This window comes from Lichenostomus cassidix, chromosome 10, assembly GCF_008360975.1.
Source record: "Lichenostomus cassidix isolate B80296 chromosome 10, HeHo_3.0, whole genome shotgun sequence".
Lineage (NCBI taxonomy): Eukaryota > Metazoa > Chordata > Aves > Passeriformes > Meliphagidae > Lichenostomus > Lichenostomus cassidix.
Window position 1 is genome coordinate 7,361,266 of NC_139491.1, and position 12,841 is coordinate 7,374,106.

General features: G+C 49.8%; 2 protein-coding genes across 2 annotated transcripts; one reads left to right on the plus strand and one right to left on the minus strand.

Moving 5' to 3' along the window:
* Positions 1-321: 321 nt before the first annotated feature.
* Positions 322-2,813, minus strand: MRPL46 (mitochondrial ribosomal protein L46). Its single transcript, XM_085070429.1, has 4 exons — positions 2,619-2,813; positions 2,064-2,256; positions 1,347-1,520; positions 322-770 (listed from the first exon to the last, which is right to left on the minus strand). Exons 1-4 carry the CDS (start codon positions 2,811-2,813, stop codon positions 520-522), a joined length of 813 nt encoding a protein of 270 aa, XP_084926555.1. The 3' UTR covers positions 322-519.
* MRPS11 (mitochondrial ribosomal protein S11) lies at positions 2,802-6,397 on the plus strand. Its single transcript, XM_085070430.1, has 6 exons — positions 2,802-2,923; positions 3,094-3,204; positions 3,441-3,530; positions 4,253-4,382; positions 5,741-5,806; positions 6,056-6,397. The coding sequence occupies exons 1-6, from the start codon at positions 2,802-2,804 to the stop codon at positions 6,161-6,163; spliced, it is 627 nt and encodes a 208-aa protein (XP_084926556.1). The 3' UTR covers positions 6,164-6,397.
* Positions 6,398-12,841: the final 6,444 nt, after the last annotated feature.

Genomic DNA, 12,841 nt, shown 5'->3' on the forward strand with positions numbered 1-12,841 from the left:
ATCCCTACTTACATCTCCCCAGAAACCCACCTTGTCCTGGCTGGTGCTCAGCAGGGTCTGTTCCCACCTAGACACACAGATAACCTTCCAGGTCTGTTTTTATAACAGAGGAGATACCAGAGATAAGCATTAGCCATTGCAAAGATAAACCCTTTGAGGTTGAGCCTGTGACAGGAGTCTGGAGAGGAAAGTGAACCTCCTGGGTACCACAACCCCAGGGAACCACACTCTTGGGAGAGGAAAAGATAATAATATGCATTTCCAGAAGAGGTGGAGGAGGAGAATTCAACAAGAGCAAAGAACTCCCTCAGGAAAGCTTCATTTCTGAGTATAAATTTTAATATTTATTCAGTACAGGGCCAGTGAAGAAAACTGGGAAATAAGGCAAAGGCAAATTATCCTCCAGAGCCCAAGTGAACATCTCATACACACAGACCATGCAAAGCAGCAGCAGCAGCCATGCTCCTCCCTGGAGCCATGTCCCACATCTTCCCCATCTGCTGGAGCAGAGCCCACTGCTTACAAGTCCAGGAGGAAACGATTGACTTTCTTTAGATATTCCGACTTCAGGTAGTCTCCCAGCTCCTTCTTTGTGACCCACAGGTAATCTGCCTTCAGCTTTGCCTGGGACAAATCACTGCTTTGGAGGAAGGCTTTGAAGAAGAAGACTTTGGCTCCCACATTATCCTCAGTTCTGATGGCCCTTGGGAATTTATACTTGTAAATCCCATATGGTGCATTCCCCAGGATTTTGGCTTGAATGTGATCTCCTGCAAGATGCCAGCAATGCAAGAGGAAGACAATAAGACATTAGAAAACAGAGCAACAATAATGGCTCTCCTATATAACAAAAAGGCAGTTCAGACTGACTGTACCCTCTTTGGCAGAAATACCGACAACCATAGAAAAACTGTGGTTTTTCTCATGAAAGAACAGCTCATATGGAGTCCAGAGGGTCATCTCAGAGTGGGAGAGGGAGGAAGGGAAGGAGAGGGTATGAAGCTTTGCCAATCTCAAGTGAAAAGCAAGAACATGTGTATACCATCATCACCCATCTGCCACAAAAGCTACTACAGGGCAAAAAGGGGGACAGAGAAGCCCAGAGTATGCCCAGACATTCAGGGGGTGTCCAGTGATGCCCCAACATCAGACCACAATGGCCAGACCCAGCATTGCTGCTGCTGGCAGCCAGAGATCCCAACTCACAGTCTGCCAGCCCTCTGTCATGAAATGCCTTTTGCCAGCAGACAGGAGAAGATTTCACTACAGCAGATGGCAAATGTCCCTCAGCAGGGCACTGGAAGAAAACCACTGGGACAAACAAGAAGGAAGGTCAAGCTACACACCCAAAAACGTAGCCATGGCTCGCTCAGCTGTGTTTCGCAGTGTCTCTCCAGGCTGCCACTCCATTTGAGGCAGGAGCCACAGCTCCTGGTTACCAATTTTCTGTTTCACCAGAAGCATCAGGTTACTGTCCAGCTTCCTGTTCAACGACGTTCGATCGTTGCTTTTATCAGCATCTGCGAAAACCCAACACATGCTGGAAACAAAGTCTCCTGGCAGATTGCTCTGATCCCCTTGATTCATCAACCCTCTGTGCCTCACACAGTCCCAGCAATAATACACAAATATAGATACATGGAATAAGATAAAAATCTAAACTAAAATGCTGTCAGTCACTCTGGAAGTCAATGCAGGATTCAGCTGGAACCAACTACTGTTTCATTTCCAGAAGGAATTTAGAGTAAGCACCCTGGATCTCTACCTTGACAAAAATAAGAGCACTAAGCAGAGCTTGAAAACCAAGTGACCAAATATTTCTCTTGTCTGGAAAAAACACCTATTTTACCATTTTGTTCTGGTAAGAATGAACACACACATTTTTGCAGCATGGGAACATCGATTTCCCTGTCAGACAGTTAATTGCTCATGTGCTGCCACAGAGTCACGACTCTCTTTAAAACAAACAGAAAACAGACTCCAAAATTGCTCCTTTTACTGAATTGCACTCTGTCTGGCAAACAGTCTGGGTATCCCCACCCACCATGAACTCCAGCCCGTACCTGTTATCCGTGGAGCAGCTTTGAACCGCAGAAACTTTTGTTCCCACTTCTCCTCCAGGTCCTGAGCCATGATGACCATCTTGCCAGATGCTTCATCCTCATCATACAAGCTTTCCTTCCTCCTCTTGAGCTGCTCCTCCTCCTCCAGCTTACGAATTTCATGGTCTGAATAGTGGCTTTTCTCCAGCTCTATCTAGAAAAGCAACATAAAGAATTCTTTAGCCACCAGCACTGTGGATGTTGGCAAGCGGAATTAAATTATTTCCACCTCCACAAATGCAGGATAAAGGGAATTTCCCTGAGGTTGAGCAGGGCTTCCCTGCTTGCAGCAGAACATCAACTCCATGGAGGAGGGCCATGGTACACCACCAACACCCACGAGATGTGGTGCAAATCGCACACAGACCGCTCGGGAGCAACACCACAGACGGTGTGTGCGAGGAGCAACGCCACAGACGGTGTGCAAGGCCACCAGCCCCTGATGCTCCTCTCCCCTCATGCCCGAGGGCGCCATTTCCCCACCAACACCCCAAACAGCCTCACACACCCGTCTACCTGCTCCATCAGCGCCGCCATCTCTTCCTCCTCCTTCTCCAGAGGCTGCGTGATCCGGGGAAGCCTCAGCAAGCACATCGCCCCGAAAAGCTTCCACGGGCGCGGCGCGGCAGCGCTGCAAACCCAGCGAGCGCGGCCCGCCGCCCGCTGCCCCAGGGGCGCCGCCATCACTCGCGCCCCACAATGCCCCGCCATGTTCGCTCCGCGCTCCCGGCGTGCTCCGCGGCGGAGCTCCGCGGCGCGGCTCGGAGCTCAGCCATGAGCGCCGCCATGGCGGTCGCCGGGCAACGGGTGCTGGGCTGGGGGTGAGCGGAGTGCGCGGCACGGGCTGTGGGGAGCGGGGGGACACCGGGAGGGCACCGGGAGAACACCGAGAGGGCTCCCCTCGCTGCGGGGTGGGTGCTGGGAGCGTCCCGCTATCGCTAGACGCGATGCGCCCACCCTCCCAGCGCTCACCGGCGGGTCTCTCCCTCAGGGGCCGCGCCGCCGCCCTGTGCCGCGGGCTCCGCACAGGCCTCCCGAGGCTGCAGGACGTGGCGGGGGCGGCTGCCAAGGAGACGGAGAAGCAGAGCGCGACCGGGCAGAGGTGAGAGCCGAGGGCAGGCCGCGCCGGGAGGGCGCTGCCATCTGCCGCTTGCTGCGAGGTTTTATCGCCTTCGGTGGGTTTTCAGCCCAGGAAGGGGAGGGAGCGACTTGACTCAATCAGAAACGCAGCTTGTGTTTTTCGGAGGCTTGATCCGTTCTTTCCTTATTTCCCAATATGAAATGAAACTCTGTGATATTTAAAGAGCGAGGCCTGGTAACTCTTGTTTTGTTCCTCAGCTTTTCAATCCTGCAGAGGAACTCCATGAGATGGGATGGCAAGGTTTATGAAGAGGTCCCGATAGCTCACATCAAAGCGACGTACAACAAGTAAGCAAATGAGCTGCTCCGTTCTTGCTCTCGTGTGAAATAAAAGCTTCGAACCCGAGGCTTTGGCCTGTCATCATTTTGATCTAAAGGCTCAAAGAAAAACAGCCGGGGGAGTTGTGTTCATCACTGGGAAGATGATACTGATTCAAACCTCAGTGATGTTCAGGAAGCATAACTGTCCTTGGAGTGTCTTTAAAGCAATAAGATTGTTTTTAGACATTTTGATTACATTCTGATATGAATAATCAGATGCTGATAGTTTTAACAGCAGGTTACTTCCAGCCCTCTGCTCTAGCACTGTTTCTGTACAGGTGTTGAAGAAATTATCATATTCTCCATGAGAGACAGTTGTGTTTCATCAGTGATTCCTACTGTGACATGTTACTGTTTTTCAAGGCTCTTTCAAGTTCTAGAAGTGTTTTGTAGTTTTCTTTTTTTTTAATAGAAGGGGTAAAATGCAGTGAGAGGTGGGTCTGAAAGGGCTGAGTGGGGTCTGAGGTGTACTTAGGTAAAGCACACCTTCTCCAGAAAGTTTCTGCCAGGGTTTGTAAGGTGACCAGAGGGTCACTGCTGGGTGGTCTCTGCGGCGAGTGTGAGTAAGTGGATACTTTGAAAGGGAGACAGAAATCCTGTGGTCAGCTGTGCCAGTAAAGTGAATGAGAAACTGGAAAATACAGCTTTGTTCCAGCTTGCTTCTTCCCTTTGCCCCTGTCCTTCTGCAGCACCCACATCCAGGTGGTCAGCTTTGACAACCAGCCGTTCTCCCGCACGTCCTGCGGCACGGAAGGCTTCCAGAACGCCAAGAAGGGAACTGCCATAGCAGCACAGACTGCAGCCATGGCAGCAGCAGTGGTGAGTCCCCAGCTGTGATTCCCAGCTCCAGAGGGGAGCACTGACTGCCTGCCCCCTTACCTGGGCACACACCTGGCTCACAGGCAGCACTGCAGCACTCCAGAGCTGTTCTGGCTGCTTGCTGAGCTTCATTTGCACACAAAGGCTGTTTGAAACAGCTGTTAGAAATGCCCCGAGGGTGAGCTGAGCTGTGCAGGTTGTGATTGGGAATGTAACTTGGAGCCTGTCCTCTCCTAGCACAGGTTTGCATAGCCTCCTTTTTTCCTAAGTGAACATCTCTCAGCCATTTTGGGATTGTAGCCCCTGAATCAGCAGCAGTTCAGTTTTGCACCACAGGGGACTGAGAAGTAGCTGTAGTTACTGTCTGGATGTTTCATATTTGCTCTCTGCCACAGGAGAACTGAGCTCCAGCCAGCAGTTCCAGTCAGAGAAGGTGATGTCCTTGCATTCGTAGTTTCCAGCTGCATATGGTTTAGTGTAACTGTTTCTAAAAAAAACCATGTGAGTGTCCAGGTGGAAGAGATGAGGCTGGCTGTGTCAGGGTCCTCATTACAGCAGAATGAGGCAGGTTAAACTGATAATCCTTATCCTAAATTAGGTGGAACTGACTCCAGCCTTTCATGCCAGAGGAGTTTGGTGCCACTGCTGGCCAACAGCTTATTGTGGTTAACTCAGAGGGATATAAGAGCATCTTCACTATTAATCTGTGCTTGTTGGAGCTTCATAATAGCTACATAGCTGTGCTTGGACAGATTTATTCTGTCACTGTTGAAGTAGTTAGTACGTTAATTGCAACAGAACACAATGAGAAAGAGAGCCAGAGGAACTCCCTCCACGTGGTGGCAGCAGGGCTGTGCTGTACAGCAGTTCTTCAATTCCAATTTGCAAGCCCCTAGAATTGTTGCACTGGAGGTGTGGACTCCTGCACAGCAAATCTGAAGCTTGCTTGCTCTTCTCATTTACCCTCCAGAAAGAATCCACTGCTCACAGGGGAGAAGTCACCACATTAGAGAAGGGAAAACAGCTTAGACTTAGTCCTTGTTAGTCCCTTGCCACTTCAGTCACGTATCCATGGATATGTCCTTTTCTGCCCTGGCTTTAGGTCACAGATAGTTTGATTTGAGAGCTTTCTCTGTGTGCAGAGCTGACAGTCTAGCACAGACTTTCTCTTGCATGGCTATATCCCGGCCTCCTTTGCTCCTAGTGTCTGCAATAATCTCCATATATGTCTTCTGTATCCATTACTACCTAATCTTTATTTTTACTTAAATACTGGATAATGGATCAGAAGGGAATGAAAGACACCAGGGCATCAGGGTTTATGTAAAGAGAACGCTAACCAGTTGTTATTTTCACAGAAAGCACGTGGGAAGGGTGTATTGCACGTGAGAGTCATGGTGAAAGGACTGGGACCAGGACGCAAAGTAGGTGTTGGAATTCCTTTTCCATACTTTTATTTTCTTAGGCATCATGCATGTTTGCTAAATTCAGGCTGGTCTCAATTAACTTGGTTTTTCTGAAGGTGATATAAGGGATTCCTCACCCAAGTGCCCAGTAATGAATATTTAGAATCATTAGATTTTCAGATGGGGGATCAAACTATTTTGCCCTGAGGTTTTTCCCTTCTCTGCTATTCCCTGTGTTCAAAACTGTCATCTGCTGTCTCATTGCAGGCTGCCATCAAGGGGCTGACAATGGGAGGTTTGGAGGTCATCTCCATCACTGACAACAGCCCAGTCCCCCACAACGGCTGCCGCCCACGGAAAGCCAGGAGAGTGTGAGAGACACACAGCTTTCAGCATCAGTTCATCAGGGACTGAGTTGAACATTGCTCCTGTGACAGAAAGCCACCCTCCCTGGACATACTTGTTGAGGGGAGCTTGGAGAGACCATCCTGGGCCTTAAAAACACAGGAGGTAGAAGCTGCTGGTGAAAGCAGGAATCCGTGTATTCCCTTAGTGGGAAGCCTCTTATCTGCAAAGTTTGTTGATTAAAATGTTGGTCTTTTGACAGCCGTTCCTGCTGTGTTCCCAGAAGTATTTTGGATTATTATTATTGCCTCTTGACTGCTCTCTTCCTCTTACCACCATATGCGGCTCTTGTCTAGCCCTCTGTGTCATTAGTGCCCTTGTTAGGCAGGAGAGCCTGAGGTCTCGATTTCCATGTAGTCATCTGTAGTAAACAACTCCACGGGGTCAGGTCATCTTCATTCCCTGTGTCTCTCACTGTTCACATTGGGAAACAAGTTATGGGGCAACTCTTTCCTTCCCCCTGGCCTGCTGAGCTCGGTGTGCAGTGCAGGAGGCAGCTCTCCCTGTTCAGAGCACAGAGCACTGGCCTGAATCTATTCCTGGCAAAGATGTGTTGCAGTGCTTTGTTTCAGCCCAGCTGTACTGACCTGCCACTGCTCTTGGCAAAGGAAAGCAGTGTTCTTTCTAAAGGGGCTGCTGGGGATCTTGCCAGGTTTGATGCTTGCAGTCTCTTTGGCCCTGCCTTGTGCACCACAAACTGGATTTTCTGGGGTCCTGGGGAAAGCAAGCAGGGGTTAGTAGGCCCAAGGAACAATGAAATGCTGCCAAGGAGATATAAAACACTTAAGTCTTGAACTGTACCTCTGTGTATCCACAAGCAGCAGGAGCTTGTTGTGGTTCTGTGATGTATTATCGCTGTCCCAGCTCCATCCAGAATTTCTGCCAAGGAAATATGTCTGGAGCATTAAGCAGGGAAGGTAACAGCAGTAACTGACTACAGGATTGATTTCCTGGATGGCAAAGGCACAGTGCCTAGCAAAGGGCATCTCCTTGAAATCCCTGCTGCCAGAGAAGCTCTGGCCCTATACAACATACATTGGGCAAGTATTTCACCTGTAAACAGGGTGTATTTTAGAGCAGCCAGCAGTTCTGTTGCAAACCCAGAATCTTCCTTTCTATTACTTCTGTTTCTGTCATTCCTCTGTAGTTTCTTAAATTGCATAATTAACAATTTTCTTCCTCTTTAGAGAAAGGGTACCATAGCAACCAGGCAGTGAACCTCCTTCATGGGACTGAATGGCATACGGCAGGTTTTGAAAGAAATCACTGCTTAGAAAAGCCTGTTGAGTTGCATCTGACAGAAGAGGAGAAAACAAGATCCATACAAATCCCCTACCTTAGTCCAACTCTCTGAATTTGAAGGGAGGGTAGGTGATCTTAAAGGGAAGTTCCTTGAGCTGTCACAGATTTGACAGCGAGGAAGAGAGGCTCTTCCATAGATGTTTGACACTCTGGGAGAGCTTCCCCCTCACTCCAGAAATATGGCTGCACTAGTGACTTTATATTCAGCTTTTTAAGAAAGCAGGTCAGCTATAAACTCCCAAAATGAACTCCAGCTATTGGGGCAGCTGGCTGGGGAAGAGGTGTGTGATGTGCTTACAGCAAGGTTGGGCTGCTGTCTGTGCTGAGCACAGCAACCAGCCTGAGAAAGGAGGGGCAGCAGGCTATGCTGGTGGGTTTGTCTAACACAGAAACCAAACACTGCTATTCTCTGCTACAGCCTGTTCATTGCATCAGTGCAGAAGTGCCCACGTCACATGAAGATAGAACAACTGAAAAATAAGATTGTGAAGAGCCCTGTGGTCCTTCAGAAATTCAGGGAACACTGTGTGGGTGAATTGAGAGTAAGAAAGCAACAAGAGTAAATCTTCGTCTTACCCAGACTGTGTCTTCTGTAAAAGCCACTCCTTAACACTCTTGGTTTCTGGATGTTGGTGAAGGTTTTAGAAGTTTGCCACTGCATCACCACTGCTTACACAGTGGGAAGCTTTATATCCCTCTCTGCCCTGCCTACTTCTGGTAGCTACCCCTACTTCTTCCTCCGACTGACATTTCTGTAACACCCTCTGAGCAGGACAGAAGGGCCTGACACTGTTCTCCATGGCTCAGTGGCTGGGATCTGTACAGCACCATGCAAATCTTCCAGACTCCCAGCTCCCTGTACACTGAGCTCCCTGACACTACTTCAGTTGTACAGCTTTTCGTTGAAGTCACATTTTCCACCCAGGTTCTCCCCTGCCCTGACTGAGCACTATCAAAGCCATGCCCTAACTCAATGCACAATCTGAGCTGTTTATCCTGCAGCAGCTCCTGGGCTCTGGGGCAGTCAGGTGGGGGAGCACAGCTGCACAAAGCAAGGGTTCAGGTGCTCCTTCGTGCACACACTGTACAGTGAAAGAAGGCTTAAAACTCCCTATTGTGGTTCGTGTTGCAGGGAATTAATAGACACCAATAGTGCTTAACGATTTCCTTACCATTCAAATGAAACTATTAATTAAGGTCCTGCTTTTAGTCAGCCATTGGTGTTTACGAGTTCTAATTGCTTTTCTTGGCGTCTGAGTGGAAAGCTGCTTTCTACTGGCTCACATTCCTCCTGAGCAGCAATTACTTTACTTGTCAGTAGTGTGGCCACGGCATTAGCACCCTCATTAGGGTCATATCCTCTCCCTTTGGGCTTCCCTATTGCTTTTGGACATTTTTCTCTCCATCCCCTCTTAACTTTTGATTCCCTACACTCAAAGATTACTTTTTCTGTGAAACAATCTCAGAAATTGCTGCTGGCTGCAAAGCTTCATCCTAGTTCAACCCTGGCCTTTTCTGGGATTTTGTCTTCTGCTCTAAATAAATGATCACATGGACCTCTCTCCATTGTATCCCTGTAAATCCCTGTGTAAAACACAGAACAGTCTCCTGACTTACAGATAAAATGCTGCCTCAGGTCTGTTTACCCCATTCTGAGTGCCACACCACCTTGGGGAGTTAGTCTAACTCAGTTACCCTTCCCTTGGTCAGGGATGGCACCTGGTGGCCTGGAAAAATAGCCCTCAGCCATCTCCCTAATAGTGTACTATTCTGCAAAGAGGAATTACTTCCCTGTCCCCAGCAACAAGGACTGTCTACCCAGAGCTGTAGTTTTATCTGCTGAATTGGTGATTTACTATTTCTTCCATGAGCATCTCAGTGACAAGAGTCAGGCAGCCAATTTCGATCCCTTTGTGAGATTCAATTAAACCATTAAGTGATGTCAGTGTCCTTTAACAGCTGACTGTACACACAAGCAGGGAAGGAGCAGGGGGAGAAGGGGACAGACCCTGCAGTGCCAATAAACTGTAGCAGCAGGGGTGGCTTACAGCAGTGGCTGCAGCTGTTCAAGACATCTGTGCAGGTTTTGCTGGCTTTCCTTCTGGTGTGGGAATACCTGGCTCAAGATGGGCACAAAGCAGGTCACTGAGTAGGTGTTTATAACCCTAAAGCCCTCCTGGGAGCCTTGAAGAACTAACAGTTTGAATCAGGTTATGTTTTTGCACTCAGATTTCGGCAGATAATCACGGTGCTGCTTTCATGCCTGGCATCCCCACCAGGCCCCTCTTCCCCTCCAACCTCAACCCATGACCTCTCAGACCAAAAAGAGATAAAGGGCCCTCAGATTGTTTTTGTGCTTTCCCAATGCTCTCTCCTCCCCTGAAGAGGCATTAATGGGTACTCGATGGCAGTAGGAACCGCTCAGAGGTTTTACTAATGAACAGCCTAAGAGCATCCAAGTCCCCATACTGATGGTGAAGCAGGGCTGCAGGGTCCTCTTGGGGAGATGCAGAGGGGAGCCAAGCCTCGATGCTATTCCCTTTTTTTGAAACCACTCACACCTCCCCTGCCAAGCTCTCAAAGCTTCCCCTGCACTAGTGCCACTTGGCAGGGTCCTTTCTTTTTTCTAGAGTCCATAACCCTCCTCCTGTGCCCACATCTCTTGAGAGTCAGAGCTGTGCACCTGGACCCAAACCTCTCAGCAGCTCTGGAGCCCTAACAGCTATTGCTTGGGAGAGCTCCTTCCAGCAGCAGCTTCACCACTTATTTTTCTAAAAAACAGTGAGCAGAAGGGAGAAAGGATTGGGAACAATAGGCTCCTCTGCACAGCAGCAGGCCAGGCTTCCCACACACACAGGGCTCCAGGTAATAAACTGGGGCCCTAGGTACCTTCTGCAGGTCCCAATGTGAGGTGGAATAGGACTCCTATCTCTTCATGCCTGCAGGCAAACAGCTTTCTCCCCTAATTGCCAGCCAGGCTCTCACACAGCCCCTTGGCAAGACCTGGGCGCTGCCTTTCACTTTGTTCCTGACAAATCCACAGAAATACCAATTTCTTGAGCTGCCAGGGCCCAACTGACCAAGAAATGCAAATTACTTTAGAGTGGCCAGCCCTGTGGACTTCCCAGTAATGCCAACGGCTGGGAAGCAGCTTTCTCCAGCACTGGCAAATGCTCTGGAATAATCTGTCCTTGGACATAGTTGCAAAACCAGCCCCACTTACCAAAATCCCTCCAAGGGAAGTACTGCTGGCCAGAGAGATCCCCTTCCCAGTGATCCTGCAGCCAAGAGACACAGTCACCAAAGGGCCAGTGTAAAACTGGAACAAACCCTGCCTGGCCACAAGCAGCTGCATGGCAGAGCAGCTCTCTCCAGCCGTTATCAGAGCCAGCAGGTCAGCACCGACATCACCTTCGAATCTGAGCCCTCTCTGGGGAAACAGCCGGCAGGGGATTTAAGGGGTAGGAGGCAGGATGAGGAGAGATTAACTCAGATTTTGCTGCCCAAAGCCAGACAGGCTGCGCTGCACAATCACACTGTTGAGATGACATTTGTCTGTCCTATGTTACAGGAGACCCTGTTTGGCTGCCAGTTGCTCCTTCTTCCTTACAAAGAGGGATTTTACAAGCATTAAGCACTAACCTGTCCGGGGTGAACCACTGACCTACCTACGCTGCTGCAGGTATCAGCACAGATAATCTGCACCTTACTCTGACTTCAGGACCAGCCCCAAAAAAATAGGGCAGCAGCAATGAAAACTATCCTTCACGGTCAGAGACACAGGAGCACGTGCTGGCTCTGCACTGGGGACAATTTCCATGTTTTGGGATGGCAGTCCCACATATGGGGATGAAGCCAGTGCTGCAGTAACCCACAGCACAGCCAAGGCTCCTTGCTAGTCGCCACAGAGGTGCTGGTGCCCTTCACCTCCCCAAACTCGCCATTTGAGCCGCTTTCCCCGCTCGGTTGCCGGGCACAGCAAGGCCGTTTCCATGCGGATGGGCTGTTTCTCCCCGTTGCTGTGGCGACAGCACTGGGCCCCAGCAGGTCGGAGGCGGGAGGGCGAGGATCGTATCTCCCCGGAGCTCACCAAGGGCACTGGGTACATCTAATCCGGCCCTGCTCCATTTTAGGCCTCTGAGGAGCACCGAGGAGCTATCAAATGACCGGCTCAGCGGCACTGAGCAGGCACTCACAGGGTGCAGTGCTGCCCGCTGCTCTTACCACCACCCTAAAATCATGTCCAACAGCAGCCAGATGGCCCTGGCAGGGCTTCCCTGCCGCCTGCCTGGTTTTCACCCTCCGAGCCCCTTAAGCAACTGGTGCCAAACATCCCAGCTCCAGCACCCCCAGGCTGGCAGGGCTCAGGCCAGGGCTGGATGCCAGCATTGCCAGTGCATCCCCCCCTGCCCCATCCAGGGTGAGCAGAAATTGCTGGTCAGTCAGGCACTGGGACAGAGACAGTGTGCTCAGCTACCCAACTCTCTCTCATACCCTTCTGCCTCCCTGCCTGATGATGTTGCAACACACCTGGATAGAGGAAAGACACTGGCAGAGGGAAGGATGAACCTGTGCAAGAGCAGCTTTCAGAGGGAATGGTTCTCTGCCAAAAGCAGGGAGTCCTCAGAGCAAAGCCAGGGCTGCTCTGGACTACATTTGGCATTTTGCAAAGTTGCTGGGTAGAAGGAAAGAAGACAGCCGTGGAAAGTAGAAGTAACATATTCCTGGCTTTAAAAAGACTGAACTCAAACTAGTTCTGTCATCCACAGAACATAAACTCCTCCAAAGGCTCCAGTTCATACCTGGACAAAGCAGAATGCAGAAAATGCTGGGAACTTGGTCTGTTATCTAAGGGCCCTGAGCATCCATGAGCCATCCTGTCACATTCTTCTATAACTGTCCTCAACTCATTAACCAAGTGAGGACCCACATGTTACCCAGATGCTGCAGCACAGCCCTGAGTGCCCCAGGACCAGGGGCACTGTGCCTCTTTCCAGTTCTCCTCACATGCAGGACCACAGCAGTTGACCATGATTACCAGTTTCCAGATTGCTAGTTTAAAACTGCAGTACTTTAATTGCAAAACATCATTTAAAAAAAAAAAAAAAAGTGTCATTCAGGGTTTTTCCCACATCAGTATTTTTCTGAGAACTCATTTCCTTACACAGTAAGTACAGCTCTTCCCCAAGAGAAACAAAGTCAAATCAGACCTTGGCCAGCAAACAGCTCTAGCAGGGGTTGGAACAGCACTGCACAGCTCAGCCCAGAGCCCCCACAGCCCTGGAGCAAGGAAAACTATTAAAAAAAAAAAAATAAAAAGCCATTTCACCATTCCCTCCTCCTGAG